The 17256-nt window shown below is 37.2% G+C and overlaps 1 protein-coding gene across 3 annotated transcripts in view; it reads left to right on the top strand.

Annotated features, from left to right (window-relative positions):
* ABCB1 (ATP binding cassette subfamily B member 1) overlaps positions 1 to 17256 on the top strand; it is a 115539-nt gene that overhangs the window by 40716 nt on the left and 57567 nt on the right. For all 3 annotated transcript variants that reach the window (XM_039379659.1, XM_039379655.1, XM_039379665.1), the window contains 7 exons: positions 1287 to 1387; positions 2384 to 2524; positions 3658 to 3814; positions 4599 to 4796; positions 6370 to 6576; positions 7973 to 8119; positions 9443 to 10747. In XM_039379659.1, the coding sequence (XP_039235593.1) occupies positions 1287 to 1387; positions 2384 to 2524; positions 3658 to 3814; positions 4599 to 4796; positions 6370 to 6576; positions 7973 to 8119; positions 9443 to 9637 (1146 nt within the window). In that variant the 3' untranslated portion in view covers positions 9638 to 10747. Of the gene's footprint in view, positions 1 to 1286; positions 1388 to 2383; positions 2525 to 3657; positions 3815 to 4598; positions 4797 to 6369; positions 6577 to 7972; positions 8120 to 9442 lie in introns of those variants that run through there.

Below are 17256 nucleotides of genomic sequence, written 5' to 3'. Positions count from 1 at the left end.
ATGTATATTTCAGCAAAATATGTTAAAGCCCTGAAGGTCTTCATCCTCTTTGTTGCCTTTCTCTGGACATGGTCCAGCACTTCAATGTCCTTCTTGAAGTGAGGGGCCCAAAACTGAACTGAGTACTCAAAGTGCAGCCTCACCAGTGCTGAGTACAGCAGGACAATGATTTTTTATACAATGTCTGCAAAACTCTAGCTAAATTGTTGGTATTGCCCATATTCCTTTCCTGCTGTACGTACAGTTCTGAGGTAAAAAAAGACATTACTTTGCATTTGTACTGTATCTATGCTCATAAATAAGCTGTCCTGCTGAATACCCATCCTTAGAAATGAGACTGATTGGCAGCTGAATAGAGCTTAGATATAGCTGTTTAATAACATTTGAGGTGCATTAGGAAATTGAAAATATCCATCCCTGTGGGATTGTCAACTATAATACAGTACATGGGCCCTCCCAGAGCAACAGGATTTCAGGACAACTGGAATACTCAGTCTAACACATATTTCATGGGAGGCTATGTAGGTTGTGCACTCAAAACCGCTGTTTCATCCAGAGGTGAATAGAGGGATGCAGCATTGTTCCAGTGTCTGAAGAGATGTGGTTATTCCAGGTGTCATCTGTTGGTCACTTCTAAGCATCATCCATTCTACATTAATATGGACTAAATAGACCATACAGGTTCCCAGCCTCACTGTGTGGTCACTGAGGAAGACTTTGTGGGCACCTCCATAGTCTTAACAGATTATGTAAAAGCTTTGAATCTGTTACTCCCATAGAGACACACATTTATTGGCTTCAAATGTTGCTTGGTACCTTTGTGCATACAAATGACTCGAGTCTATATATCTGCAAGATTAAAGAATGTATTATTGTTCAGATCAAACATTTACTGCTGAGATCTGAGTTAGGCTCTAAGGCACGTAAGCAACCTGGACATTTTGATTGTAGCCCAAACTCAGTGGACTGGAATTTGAATGCTCATACCCCATTTTTCTTGTTGAATAGCTTCTCCATACTTGTCATTGCTGCCTAATGGTTTCTCACCATTTATTTGTAGGACATTAAAGAGGTCTTATCAGAAAATTCTGAGCATCGTAAGAAAATCTCATTGTCATAGAAAGAAAAATGTAAAATGATTATTTTTGATATCAAACGTCCATGATTTTAATAACCAGTATAAAAAATATAAAATTACATTCCAACAGAATTGTTTTATTAGTTTAGGATAAGAAATTGCAGCACAATCTTAACTTTTGATTAAAACATTTGTGTTTCTATTGCAGATTGCCACAGAAGCAATAGAAAATATTAGAACTGTTGTTAGCTTGACCCGAGAAAGAAAATTTGAGTTGATGTATGGAGAACATTTGATTGTACCATACAGGTATAATAAAAATAACTAAGCTAAAAAAAAATCTGTAATAAATTGCACACATTTACTTCAACAAAAATAGATTTTTTTTGATAGTGTGTATGATTTAATGTATAATTTAATTACCTCAAAATTAATGTAAATATTTTGCATATTTTTTATTAACAAACACAACCACCACCAGCTGACTTTTTTTTAAACTTGATTTAATTAATTTTCTTTATAATATTGGTATTTTCTATTACAATATCACTTGGTTTGGAAAAATGTTAGTTTTAAGTGAGCTTTGGAAGCGATCTAATCTGAATTTCCACCTGAAGTGTTTTTGATATTTAATTAAAAGCTTTTTAATGTAAATTGAATATTACCTTCTGCCATTGTTTAAAGTATTAGAGGGACTGAAAATATTTGAGTAATTGCTTATTGGTTTGTAGCTGAAAAAAAAGTAATATAAATCTGCCTGGACTAAATAAAAATTTAAAAGTTTTAAAGTGAAAAACTAAAAAGATTCTTTCAAAGAAAGTTTTATTTGTTCTAGAAGGGAATGTTTCATTTTCAGATATTCATGAGAAAAGTAAAGGAAATGACAGCATCTGTGCACAGATATAACAAGAGACTTGTGAGGATGCCACTAACACATCGACCATAATAATTGAGTGATTAGAGCACAGTGCAGGACATAAAACATATTACATAGCTTTTTCCTCAGGCTGCTGGGTCTTGAGTTCACATCTCACAACTTTCAGAACAGTGCCTAACCATTCTCAGGGTTGACCTTGATGGGATTGCTCCGAGACTTCCATCTTACTGTTGTTCTAGTATAAAAAAGAAGTTATTGCTCTATGGGTCAGTTTGTCTGGAAGAGACAGAGATATTTTTTTTAGTTAATGTTTCAGTGTATGTACATTTTCCATTCATAACAGTATCAACTGAAGTCAGTTGGTATTTGCATATTAGAACTTAAGTATGATTGCACACTTTGATGAAAATGTGCATTCTGTCTTACAGAAATTCTGTGAAGAAGGCACATATATTTGGCTTTTGTTTTGCCCTTTCACAAGCAATGATGTTCTTTACCTATGCTGGCTGTTTCCGGTTTGGTGCCTATCTAGTGGCAAACGGACACATGGAGTATAAAAGCGTGTTTTTGTAAGTATCACATTTGCAATATTTTTTCTGTCTATCCAGAAAAATCCTTTATTATTTAAGAGACAATAACTCAGTACAGGGCTGTGTAAACAAGTTCTAAAAGACTGAGGTTCTACCAGTATAGATATCAGTGACCTCAATACCCAAGAAGGTCAATCATACCAATGTTTTGTTGGCAACCTAATTGTGGTAAACACAGCTCATTTTGACTGGAAGATGTTGGAAAGTGCCTGCATCCCATGTGCTAGCTGAACGTCTCTAGTCAGCTGAGTGAGTGGACTTGCAGTGGCTCAGTCAGACTTGAAAGGGATTGTTTGACCTAAAATTGTGTGAGCTCTCCTAGGCTGTTTAAATGCAGAATAAAACAGATTACTTTATGAGCTCTGAAAAGACAAAATTTAAAATAAATGAATCTATTTTACTTTGCTTTAAAAGAGGTCTCATAGATCTCATATGTCAAATACCACTTCTCAGTGATGAGTAATCATCAGTTGTGTGGCAGTAATTAATAGCTGAAGACAGCAGGTTCTTAAACTATTCTAATGTAGCCTGTAAAATTACATAAAATTACATAAAAATCACCACAAAGCAATAATAGCATAGTTTTCAACCCTTTTCAGTATTGTAAATCATGCTATTTTTTCCATCAGAGCTGCGATAGAAAATTAAATCTTTATTGTCACCTTGTTACAGGCTTGATTTCTTATTTTCGTTGATGCCTTAAAAATTGATCACTAACTCCCAAAAATCATGGAGCCATAGAGAGGAAACCATAGCAATAGCAGGATTAGAGTAACAGTTTTGCCATCCATTGACCCTTTCCTTATAGCCTCAGCTGAGATTTAATATACTTAATCAGTATTAATAACTAAAGAAGATTAGTGATAATAAGTAATGCAAATACTGAATTTAGAATGCAGACATGTTTATTTCACATCATTGAAAGAGGGTGAAAAGGGAATTTCTGGAGCTAAATGAGTAATTGAACCAATAATAGTTGGTTACTACTTTACTCTTTCTAAATTTAGCCCTCTTTTTTCTCTGAGTGAAAGAAAAAGTTGGCTGCAGCCCCATTTCCATTGTCCTTTTCTCCATTGCCTATTGATTATTTTTTTTCCTGATTTCTTTTGTAGAGTGTTTTCAGCTGTTGTATTTGGTGCAATGGCCTTAGGACAAACCAGCTCTTTTGCTCCAGACTATGCTAAAGCCAAGATATCAGCAGCCCACCTGTTTCAGCTGTTCGAAAGAGTGCCCTCAATAGATAGTTACAGTGAGGAAGGAGAGAAGCCCGTAAGTAAGCCACGTGTAACGGGTGGTATTGTCTGTCGGTAATATGAACAGCACTCTTCTCACTTCCTTCAAACTGATTTTTCCTCTCCTGATTACATCCTTTTCCCAATGCATTCTTGACACTTTATCTGAACACAACATGGACCAAGTCCTCTATTGTGAGTCCAGCTTTTGCTCATAATGGCAAAAGGTCATTTGTTTTGAAAACCCCTATTGATGTCGAGGCGGGGAGTAAATACTTCTGCAATTCTATTAGAATCATCTGTGAAATTGTCTTAAAGATGTAACTGCCACGGTCCGAGGGGGGATGGGGCCGTGACACAGCACGGACGGGTCCGGAGACAAGGCAGAGCTGCAAATGGAATACTTTATTGAGGTGTCCTGAGGTTTTATGGGTTCAGGGGGGAAAGGGCAAGAACATGGGGTGGAGCATGAGACAGACAAACGGGGGAGCAAACTGGGGTAGGGACACAGGCAAAGGGGGAGGAACGTGGGAGGAACCGGGGAAGGAGAGGGCGAATGGTAACTGTCTCCTCTCTGCAGCTTCTGCAGCCCATCAGAGAGGGGAGCGGGGAAGCAGGGAGCAGGCAAACTCGTGGCAAGCCCGGGTATGCCCAGGCTGTGCACTGTGTAGTGTGGATACAATGAAACCACATAATTAATAACAGTAAAGTCCATATACTAAAGTCCTGTCAACTGCTGTATGTCTTTCTCCACGCCTGGAACCGCTCCCATCCTGAATCTTGTTCCTTCACATGTAACAGTGATGCTCTTTTAATTCCAGGAAACATTTGAGGGAAACATAACCATCAAAGATGTGGCATTTAACTATCCAAACCGACCAGAGGTCAAAATCCTCCAGGGTTTGAATCTACAAGTAGAAAAGGGACAAACTCTGGCTCTTGTTGGTAGCAGTGGCTGTGGAAAGAGTACTGTTGTTCAGCTGCTCGAGAGATTTTATGACCCACTTGATGGAGAAATGGTAAGTATTTTTTCCAGAACGTGTCAATAGATTTAAGTGAGGGTGTGCTTACTGGTTTTATGTGATGTGATAAAGTATAATAGATATTTCTAGTTTTCTTTTTCAAGTATTTTTAATGTTAAAAATCAGCACTGGCTCATCAGGGCTCCTTAACTGAATGAGATGTACGTAAGCCCCAGTTTCTCACATTGTATGGAATTAATGAAACAAGATCTGTGTGGTAAAAATATGCCTGACCCATGGCCTAATGGTGGTTTTGAATTCAGAGCAAATTTCCTGACTTTTTTATATTATGAACACTTTAAAATTTGTGAAACATACATATACATATCTACTTCTGTATAGTGTAGTAGCAGAATTTGCTGTCTATGTTCTTTCAGAAAAACCAAAACCAGAGAACATTGCCAAAAATAATTTTTATGGTAATTTTTACTTGTCAGAAACATCTTTCAGAGTGTGTCCACATACCAAGTGATAGACTGTAAATACTTTCAGTAATTTTGATCTAAAATACATGTAAAGTTTCCTACATTACTTATTCAGCAACTTTACATATTTTTTTTTCACATAACAGTATTGTTTATTGCCATTGCTCTTTGATGTAAATGTATTCAGAGACTGTGTTTGAAAAACAGGGCACACATTTTGGGCTGGATGAGATGAGAATAAGAAGGATTTCGGAACTTGTCTCTGCAGAGATACTCACAAAAAGGGAAGCAATACTTAAATAAGACCTAGATGCAATGGACAAGATTTTTTTGAGAGTTGAAATGCCCAAACACGTCCAGTGTAGCAAAATGATTTGTAGAAAGTAGCAGCACAAGTACTCCAAAAGTATGTTTAACCAAATCTGTCTTCCTTACCAATTTTTTTGACCTTGTATTCATGAATAACCAGCCACTGTTTCATGAAAGGAAAAGCACAGACCTCAGGCATAGAAACCACAAAAGTGGTGGGCTAATTCAGAGGCTGAGTTTCCCTGTGAATTCAGGTGAAAGGGGTGTATTTTTAAAAGCAGTAACTGTCCGAGCAGCTGTACACAAAAGTGAGCAATTGTGCTGGTCTGATAAGGAGAGTAACCATGCCTAAAAGTCATGATGTTTGGTATGGTAGCTCCAAAAATGCATAATAACTGTATTCTCTAGTTTCTCCAATGATTTTTCACGTCAGATAAGGGACAGAAAGCAGATCTTAGCAGGCCGCAAATCCATTGGAATTCTAAGGAAAAAAGATGGTAAATACCTATATAGTCAAAAGCCTTTTCTCCTTTCAAGCTTATTTTTCCCGCTGAAGAAAAAATGAAAGAACATTACCCAAGGTTCTTTGAAATTGCCTCAGCATACCCTATCTTCCATTGTCTTCAAAATCCTAATTAAACCTTGAAACAAAGATGGGGACTGAGGCAACACTTTTATAAAATAGCCCTCAGAAAATGTTGGGATATAGGGCAGAAGCAGGGCAAGGGATTATGTGAGCTTTCAATTGATCTCTCTAAGGGAAGAGCTGCAATTGCACAACTTCTGTGTATGAATTTACAGTAAGTCTCAAAAATTTAAAATGTTTGCTTTCTCAGCTTTTTGATGGCAAAGGTGCCAAGGCACTAAATATCAAGTGGCTGAGAGCCCAGATTGGTATCGTCTCACAAGAGCCAATCCTGTTTGACTGCACTATCGCTGAAAACATCGCGTATGGAGATAACAGTCGTCAGGTGCCATTTGAGGAAATTGTTAATGCAGCAAAAGAAGCCAATATTCATACCTTCGTTGACTCTCTGCCAGATGTAAGTTATTCCTTTTCTCTCCCACTTGGAACTGGAAGTGACCTAAAGTGGCAGGGAATAATTGTGTCTGCTTGTAAATACCTGGGGTACAATAATTCCCTGAGATGAAAAAAGATCTGAAACAATTTTTGAAACATTTTTCCTTTCTTAATTGTGTTTACCATAATTATTTTTACTCTGGGAGATTCCAGTGTTGGGTAGAGAGCTGAACATTCAAGATCTTTGGGAAGAAAGGACACAACTGTAACTAATTGAGAGCTGGAAGTGAGGGGTGGGGGTTTTTAAGTAAATGGAACCTTTCTTTTTAAGCTCTTGTCCATCTCAAGCACATGTAAAAGACTCTGCTAGACTGACAAGATTATACATTTCTTCTAGTTTATCTAGTCAGAATTTAAATTTCTAGTATTCCTGTGGTCCAAAAATATAGTTTTTCACATCTATATATCTGACCACCACACAATAATGTAAGAATGAGCATCTTGGTCAGACAAAAGGTCTGCCATGCACATAATCTTGTCCCAAGCAGTGACCACCAAGACGTATTTACAAATAAGTATTCAGAAAGGCTAAACATTTAATCCCATTTCCCCTGAATTCTCATCTTGCTTTGCGTAATTTGTGACTTGGGAACTTCCTAAGATAGAAAATGTTTTTTATTATTTAGTTTTTTAAGGATTTTTCTTCTGTGTGTTTGACAAATCAGTTTCTAACCTGTGCCAACTTGCTTTCAAAACTTTCTGTAGTTGGGAGGTTGCCAGCTTAGTTGCATGTTGTACACATTCAGACTGATTTCAGGCTGATAAACGGCTTAAAAAAATACAAAAGCCGAGACCCATGATTTTTGCAGACCATGTTTACTTTCTAATGACTTATCAAGATCTGCTGGTCTGCCTTAACTTTCCTAACTCAATAAGAAGCATAACTGTCCAGACAGATAAAGTCTAAAAATGTCTGTGTCCATATATAGATATATAATTTGGCCTGAATCTGATACATCTTACACATTGCTTTTTTTTTCAGGATGAATAAAAGTTGGTTAGAGTAACTGATTTATTTGGACACTAGCTTGGAGTGTCTTAAGTCAGGGTTTGATCCCCAGTATTGTCAGGGACTTCCACTGATCTTTGGTGTTCTGTCTCCTGATTGAGAATAACATTGCCATCCAACCCTAGGGAGTGCTATTGCTTGGAATTTAGGAAATACTTGATGTTACAAAGAAGTCTCCTGGTGAAAGATCTATAGATCTGTGTCAGCTGGCAATTCTGGTCAGTTGTTTTCAGAGAGCTGCTGGCATGGAATATGCAGTTTATGGGTGGCTGGTGTCAGGGTTGATATGCTTCAGTATACTTCAGAATTGATTTGCATTCCTAGCCTGAACTGAATCTCTTATTTCCAGAAATACAATACCCGTGTAGGAGACAAGGGAACGCAGCTTTCTGGTGGTCAGAAACAACGTATCGCTATTGCCCGAGCTCTTGTGCGTCAGCCCCAAATTCTGCTACTGGATGAAGCTACTTCTGCCTTAGACACAGAAAGTGAAAAGGTAACTTAAGTTTAAGCCAGGAGCCTGGAATCTAAATTCCACTCCCCCTTTTTTTTTTTTCTTACATCATGATTATTGTTTTTACTCTCCCAGACTGAAGCCAAAAGCTGGAAATATGGTGTCTTATGCAAACTACGCATTTATGCTAATAATAGACAAATATAAAAGTCTTACTCCTTCTTGCAAAAAAAACCCCAAAAAAGTAATTTTTGCATCTGTATGGCAGCAGACAGACTGAAATTGCAATGAAGAATGCATTCCTCAGCCTAGGATTCTTCAGGCTTCAGCTGAAAAAGTGCTGTCAAACTTGAATCAGGACACACAAACTGCAAAGCCAAAAAGACTGAGGATGCTGACAGAGAACTTTTTTTTTTCTGTAAACCTGACAAATCTTGTTTCATAAGTTTTCTTCTTCTCCTAATGCTCTCCAGTCCTTGCTGCATGTTCATGGTTAACACAAGATGTTATGTGAAAATTTTTAGAGCACTTACTTCTTTTTTAAGCCCAAAGCTGCAATCTTGGTACAACAGAAATACAATCTAGCTGTAAAAAACCAACACAGAGTCCACAAAAAAACTTACTATTAATGAGGCAAATGTTATATCAGATATTATAGTCTGAAAAGTTAAAACCTTTGGACCAAGTTGTTATTAACTGTCGGCATAAAAATGAGGTTTGAAGGGAAAATGCCATTAAATAATCCCATGATTCATTGTTTTCTTAATTATGTGCCAGTTAGGCACATAATTGAAATTTCATCTCTCTTTTTATTCCTCATTAATAAACATAAGGAATAAAGAAAAGAAAGCAGAGATTCTTTTTAGTATTTTTCTGCCACTGCTAGCTCTAAGAAAAAGATGATTCACGAGACTCCCTGCAAAATCAGAACTAGTATGATAGCAGTTGACCCAAGAATACTGACTTGACTCCCATGTATAATTAGTCTGTCATGAAGGAGACCTGTGGAGGTCCCCAATTAAACATCTTCTTCACACAAGGGCCAATATTGAATTCAAACGTAGATTGCTTAATGCTGTGTCTGGAAGAGTCTTTGAAAATCTCTAAGGAGATTCAGCAGACATTCTCCTGTTAAAATTTATGACCATTTTCTCTTATTCTCCTGCCATGCACCTCAGTAATGAGCCTGGTTCCATCTAATCCTCTTGACTGTCACACCTGCTATAACAGTTTTGACTCTTTGCCAACACAGGCTAATCCTAAATCAGGAAGCTTGAGCAAGATCTTCCCTTTCCCTCACTCCCATATTGCAGTTTACTTCGCAGCTGTCAGAATAGTTCACCTTTTGGTCTGTTCATTGTGCAGATTGTTCAGGAAGCGCTGGATAAAGCCAGAGAAGGCCGTACCTGCATCGTGATAGCTCACCGCCTCTCCACCGTCCAAAATGCTGACAAGATCGCTGTCATACAGAACGGCAAGGTCGTAGAGCAAGGCACCCATCAGCAGCTTCTGGCTGAAAAAGGCATCTACTATTCTCTGGTCAATGTTCAAAGTGTGTAATGCAACACGTAGAATAAAGGCAGTACTTACCTCTGAATTCCCACTGGAGCTACTTCTGCCACTGTAATTATTTCAATATCAGCAGTCAGTTTTGATACTCTTGGTTTTCTTCCTTCCTTTGATAAATCATACAAAACTAAGTAAATATGTACCAGTTTCTCTGTATTAGCTTTCATTATTCAAACAGCTTTATTATGTGGCCAAAACAATGGCCTATTGTCCTCATGAAAGTAGAAGCATGCTAAGCCAAATGTAATTAATATTAGCTTGCTTTGAACTCTGTCAAAAGTCACATTAAACAGGCTTGTCTGTAAGCAACTTGGAAACATTTTCATGCTCAGTAAAAGTAGCTTTGCTATTGTCAGCAAGAAACCTCAAGCCTTATCCTCACTGTGCCTGTGTAAGACACAAGTCAGTCCTGGCCTATTGGGCTTGTTACCAACCTGTTATGAGAACTTGCTGGTCAGCTGAAATTTGATTCCAGATGTCTCTTGTGAAGTTTAAGCCTGGGATGACAGTAAATGTCTTGAAAACATGGGCAAAGTCTGAAAACAAGGGTCTCAAAACTGCAAGTACCTCAGTGGTGGTTGGTAACTGATCCCCAAAGAGTTGCAACCTTAAGAGGTGGAAAAAGACATAACGCAGGAAAGAAACAGCAGATCAGAAAAAATCCCATAACTGATGGGCAAGACAAAGCACCTGCTGCAGCCCGGGAAAGAACTGTCTGCAAGTGTCCCAAAGTCCTAGGGGTCAGAGGTCAAAGACTAAGAATTCTGAAGACTGCAATATTTTATAAAAGGTGAAAATCCTGGATTTGGACTTGGAGGAGGGGGAAGGAAGGCATCTTTTTCATTGTTAGCATGCTTTGCTGAAGAGCTCTTGAACCTGATCACTGTGACTGAGACTCCAAAGGACTGTAATTGTTGGTGCTAAATCCTTGACATCAGCTCTATGACATTGTATATTATTTGCTTATTTAGGATGACTGTTAAGCACTAGCTGCTTTGCATATGTAGTAATATTGATTCGTAATTCTTAATAACTAAACATGAAGCAATGTATATTGTTAATGCATATTTATTCAGTAAAGTTTTGTTTTTAAGTTTAAAACTGGCCTGATTAATCAATCTTCCACAATTCCATCCTAGCAACTTCTGATTCCCTGAGATTTATACGTATGGTCTGTCTTACGTATCTCTAGATATTTATACACACAGATCTAGACATTTATACACACCTTAACTAGGCTCATCAATGTACTAATGACACTCTTCAGAATGTTGATTGATGCAGTCTCATTGGAATCACATACCTATTTTCTTTTGTTTCTGTCTTAGATGGAAAACCAATTTGACTAGCAAATTTGTTTGTTTCCTATTTATGCATTACTTGATACAATAAGATTCTTGTCCATGAGTAAGGCTATTATTCCGCATAATAATATAAAGAAGTTATACTTGCAATTGCAAGAATTGAATAGATACTCTTTAACATTATAGTCTGAAGATTCAAGTGAGAACATACGTAGACTGACTTTATTTCACTAAATTCTGGATGTTAGTATTTTGTTTCTAAACTAGGATTTTTAATTTTGGATGGAACAGTTTCTAATGATTGGATTAGTAATTATTAGATTCTTTCCCCAACTTGTGTCATTTTGAAGACTCTTGATTTACCAGACAAATCTAACTCTTTATGAAAATCAGGATTGCACTGTAAATATTTTACCACAGACATCTGCAAATCAGTTTTTTAAATCCTGGCCATATAGTTTAAAATATATTTCAGAAATTCACATCAAATATAGAAACTTTCTAAAACAATTTATTTTCCCCTATCCTTTTCTTCTACATTTCTAAAGAAGTATTTCCCCCTTGTTGAGATCTATGCAAAAGTTTTCATAATAATTACAAATCCACTATAAATGCTCCAGGAACTCTCTGCTCACAGTTACTTTATTTTCAGAATTTTCTTTCAGAAGACTACAACAGCCATATTACTGCAACTGAGCTACCACTGGATAACTCATCATGTAATTTACGGTCACAAAGCCAAAGGACAGAGAAGAACACCTCCAAAATTGTGTTCTTCACCACATTCTATTCATGCACCTTCTAATTGCAATACTTTACCCAAAGGAAGGGTTGACTGAACTAGGACAATTCTACTTTAAGGACCATTATTCTACCACATCTTTCCAAAGGGCATAAGAGGCCTTACTCCAAAGCTCAGCCTTTTCAGCTAGGCTCTGAGATATTTGGGTTCCCCTTAATGTCATAAGATACTTGTCTGAGCTCTAAGCCCTCCTTGTTGGCATAGTCAGCTCTTGTCTCTGACCATAAGTACCCTAAACTCTTGATGATAGGTATGTGTTGTTATTCTGAAGTAATAGGCCTTTTTTCCTCTGGCCTGTTCTTCTTTTGAGGGCCTGCAGCAGTTTCAAGCAGAACTTACTGTTTTGAGGGAAGGTAGTCTAGCAGCTTTTCCACACATTTCTTGTGCCTCTTGACCCGTTACCTTTGGAACAAGTCTTTAGAGAGATGTCAGCATTGACACCACCTTGGCAATCCTAACCACTTTGCAAGTGTATGCCACTGACCACAGAGAGACAGGAATCAAGAAGGACTTAAGTCCAACAGTCTGACAGCCCTCCTGCTGAAATGACTGATCAAAATAGAGTTCTCAGAAGAAAAAGAGAGTTTAAGTCTAGGAAGTCTTTCTTACCACAGATTCTTATCAGGGTGTTGCTATTGCCCAGCATTCTCCAGCATACTTACCCCTACAAGGACAATTTGCTGTTCCATATAAAACAAGTACCTTACTAGTAAACCCTTTTATAATTTCTGACATAGTGCGAGAACATAAATATACTCCATCATCCTCCCTCACCTCAAGAGTGTCTGAAGCAGTATTTCTCACCAGTGCCATGTACTATCTGCAAAGGAAGACTGTGCATCATTTCTGGATCTCTGCTGGTCTCTTCTTCAGGCATTCCCTCAAAGTTCTTCCTGAACTATCCCACATGTTGGGAGAAGTTCAACAGTCTTCCCCCTGACACGGATTTCCCATCAATCTTCTTTCTTTCAAGTAAATCTTTTGAACCTGTTGTCTCTTTCTTGCTGCTATACTGGTCTATGAAAACAATCTTCCTGGTAGCATTAATTTCTGTAAGACACTAAAGATCTCATTGAAGCATTTGTTAAAGAGTAATCCTTGTGATCGTTCACAGTACAAATAGAATCAAGTTAATCTCTTTGTCAAGAGATTAGTATAGTTTATTTGTACATTTATAACACTTCCTCCTACTCCTCTCCCTCAAAACATGGTAGAGTGCCTATGAATACGGGATGAAAACACTCAACTAGCAATTCTTGTGCAGAAAAAGCCACATTATAAATGTATCTACAGACAATCTAAATAATTGTTATTGTCGAGCACCCAGTCTTCTAGACAAATTGTCTAGAACAACGTAGTTTAGTCATTCATTCATTCTGTATTTCTAAGAGAGGATGGTATCTTTTATTCTAATTACTTTAATGCAGTAAAATGAAAGCAGAAAGTAAGAAACAGGACCAGCAGCAACTTCAAATCCTTTGCTGTGAATTTGACAGACTGGAGAGATATCTGAAGTAGAGAGGAAGGAAAGGTGCAGAACACACAAGGACAGCAATCTTTAGCAATCTGTGTTTTTGGAGGGTGAGTACATTTCCTTTTGTCTTTGTGTGCTTATTCCTGCATACATTTCATTCCAGCTGTACTCTGTTAACTAGGGAGTTCAACATCAGAACGCTGTTGTTGTAGAGATCTAGGACAGGACTGCATGTAAGTCAAAGTGAGCATTCACACCTAAGTCATTTCTCTAAGCAAGTCTGTCTTCTGCAGGGTTAAGAAAGGTCTGGCCAGGGCACAGTTCATCCCATTCTAGAATTGCTGTCACTAGCAAGTCAGATTAGCAACAACCTTGTATTGTGTCTCTTCATAAGAGGATATAAGCGTGATTATCATAAATACTTATATTGTTAATGCCTTTGTGTAGAGAAATGAGTCACACCCTGTAAATGACTGCTCTACTAAAAGAAGCATCTTAGATCCTGCACTACATAATGTTTCATAAAAGTAGATCCATAAACACTGCCTGCAGCCTTATATTCACCAAGACCGAGATAGTTTTTACAGACATACTAGAAATTGTATGGGACTAATTTAAAATGCCCCAACATTTCAAGTCATTGATATTTCAGATAACTTGAAAGATAAATACTGCATCTCTCTCTATATATGTATATTATCTTGTCTTACTGGATTTGATTGAAGTGTCTATGGGTAGAAATGGTATCATTCATTTGCTAAGTAAAGGAGACATATGTTAAGGAATTTTTTGAATACTGCAAGCAATTGTTTTAAAAGAGAATAGCATGGTTCTTATATCATTATAGCAATCAGGTATAATTTTATTCCTACGTTAATTCTGATTTGGTTCTCAAATTACTGATGAAAAATAGGTACAAGAATAATTTGATTAATCTAAGAAAAAAAATCAGTTCATGCTATGTAAGATATTAAAAATGAAGACATTGAGGAAGAAGGAATGTATATCTATGTAACACAGAAGCTCTTAGTTCCCACTTACTTTTAAAGTGTCCCTAATGAGGTCAGCTTTATTTACAGCAATATATAAAAGAAGTCAGGGCAGAACTTAGAAAGAATGGAGCTACTATAGGTGTGAGATGACTAATATTGTCTTCTCTCTTTACCATTGAGGCTCCAATGAGCTGTTCAGTTAATGCTGGCATCAGTTTTTTCTTCCTAGGCACTCTTGTCTTCCCCCAAGGTTAATTTCTTATTGCCTTCACTTTTACATGTATCACACTTTGTACTGATTTCATTTTGGATTAATCAATGTGCCTTCTTGTTGTACAAACTCTTCAGTCATTCCTTGATACGTACATATTTCATAGAATTGGAAAACAATACAAAATTTCCATGTTGTGCAACAAAAAACCAACCAAACAAAATATATACACACATTCCAAGGGATTGGTAGAAGGCAGCACTATGGAATTATGACATGCTTCTCCATTCATAAAGGGAATTCCTAATCTTAATTAAGTTTTCTCAATATTTTCTTTTGGGTAGATCTACAGAAGATTTGTCTCCACACATCTGTCTATTCTTCAATGTAAAAGAAGGTGAGTTATTAAAGATGAGAGTTATTTACATATCTACTAAATCTGAAACAACTCAGACATTACTCTTCATGCATGCTAGAGTTGAGAATTACAGTTCAGGATGCTAATATTTCCCTGTTCAGCTTGTTAAGGGTACATTCAAGGAAACATATAACAGTCTAGTTTTGCAGATGTTCATCATTTTCTTTCCTGCAATTTCCTGAGGAGCTTGATAAATAATCAGAAACTTCATTTCTCACTTGGCTGTTATTTTGAGACATTTGAAATCTTTCTCTGAAGACATGATTATTCCTTCTGACTCTCGTTTTCCCATTATTGCCTATGAGACTTTAATGACAGAAAAAATAAATGTGATTTCCATCTAAGAATCTTGCATTCATAAATTTTCAAAATATCCTTTAAAATTTCTCGAGAATTGCTCATGAAAAATATTAAAAGCTAAGAGGAATTTCTGTGTCTGAGTTTTAACACCAGTTTCCTTTGAGTTCGTGATGAAGGTTGTGTATTTTCTTCTTTATTACCCAGTACCGTAAATCAAAAATTTTTCTTTCTGTGGCCGTGTCTGTAATTTGCCACATGATGGCCTCATTTGTTCAGAAAATGGCTACGTTGATCTGCTTTATCCTTTTTTTTTTTTTTACTCCTTCATGTATATCTTGTTCGATTCAGTATATGCAGTATCCTGTCTAATCCAAAGAGCAATACTCTTATGAGCTGCTGGTTACTGTCCAAGATACCCACTCTCTTTCCTGCCTAAGGGATCAGCATCATACAGTCACACCTGACAGCATCGCTACCATGTCTTCTAAAGTCAGAGTTCTTCACACCTAGACCAAGGCAGTAGATAACAACTGCTCATCCCGGCTTGTGCTATGTCAAGCAGTCCTACTGGAGGCAACAAATGATGGTAGATAAGGTCTATCTTTGCATTTGAATCAAAGACCTTTCATTTATTTCTTCCCTATTTAATCATATTTGTCACAAAATCTGTTAAAGTAGAAGAATCTTCCCATGTATTAAAAATATTTCATAATATTAAAAGAGCAACGAGGTTTTCATTTATTCTGGGTAATTTGATTCCAGATACAGAGTTTGAGTGCTACTTTTCTAAGTGAGTTACTTCTTTAAGAGATGTTAAATTCAACACCACTATCATTCTACATTGCCCCATAAATTTTAACCAGATATAGAAATTTACAAAATAGGGTATTAAAATGCTACAATGACGTTAAAGTGAAACTCTTTACCTGTGAGACAACAGGCATCTTACCACCAATATCAGTATTTTATACTAGATGAATTTAGTATTTCCTGTTAACAGAAGATAAGAGCATTACATAATTTCTCGATTTTGCCATTATGGACAGGAAATTCAATGTTTCATTCAATTTAATATACCACAGTCACAAATGTACAACACACTTTCATATTACCTAAATTAAAATAATACTTTTAAATAATTTAATTCTCTAGTTGGTTAAACTGGCTGCAAGGAGGACACAGAGATGGTTTATTGCTTTACACTGAGGAAAAGTCTTTTTCTAGGATGAGATTGCTTCCCAAGAAGAAATATCTCATGAGTATAATCACAGGTATCACAAAGAAAAATTGTTCTGAGAATATGCTTTTATCCAAGAAAAAAAAAATTAATAGAACTACACAATTTAAAACTTCAGCTCCCAGCTGAGCGGAAATGTACATCAGTTCAGTTAGTAAATGGTTTTGTGTTTGAGACAAGAAAACGGAGTTGACATTTCTGAGAAGCCTCATGGAGCACTAACACAGCCTTCTCTGGCTGCTCCTCCACATCCAGGTTTAGGAGTTTTTGTTGTGTTGCTGCTCCTGCAGTTGAGCACTGGTCATGGTAGGATTCTTGTACTATCACTCTCAAATATCAGGAGAGCAGCTGCAGTCCACAAGCCCATAACTTCCTACCTGTCTCCTTCTTGTGGACAGGGCAAACCATTTTCAGAATTTTTTGCCTCAAGATTCCCATATCGTGTCCAAAACCAAAGCATCACAGTATTCTTGCCACTAAAAGAACTTCTGTATCACACTACATGAACAAAAATTTTCAACTATTGTTTTTATCCACACCTTTTGTTTCTAAATAGTGGTGTGGCCTCACCTTGAATATTGTGTGCAGTTTTAGGCACGACAATATAAGAAAGACATTAAGCTGTTAGAGAGTGTCCAAAGGAGGGCAACGAAGACAGTGAAAGGACCTTGAGGGGAAGCCATGTGAGGAGTGGCTGAGGGCATTTGGACTGTTCAGCCTGGAGAAGAGGAGACTGAGGGGAGACCTCATTGCAGTTACAACTTCCTTGTGAGGGGCAGGCACTGATCTCTTCTCTGTGGTGACCAGTGACAGGACCTGAGGGAATGACCTGAAGTTGTGTCAGGGGAGGTTTAGGTTGGATCTTAGAAAGA

This window comes from Pipra filicauda, unplaced genomic scaffold (assembly GCF_003945595.2).
Source record: "Pipra filicauda isolate LSUMZ 115617 unplaced genomic scaffold, ASM394559v2 scaffold105_size2325265_pilon, whole genome shotgun sequence".
Taxonomy (NCBI): Eukaryota; Metazoa; Chordata; class Aves; order Passeriformes; family Pipridae; genus Pipra; species Pipra filicauda.
Note: the sequence above shows the minus strand (reverse complement) of the source record. Positions and strands in the feature narration are given on the sequence as shown.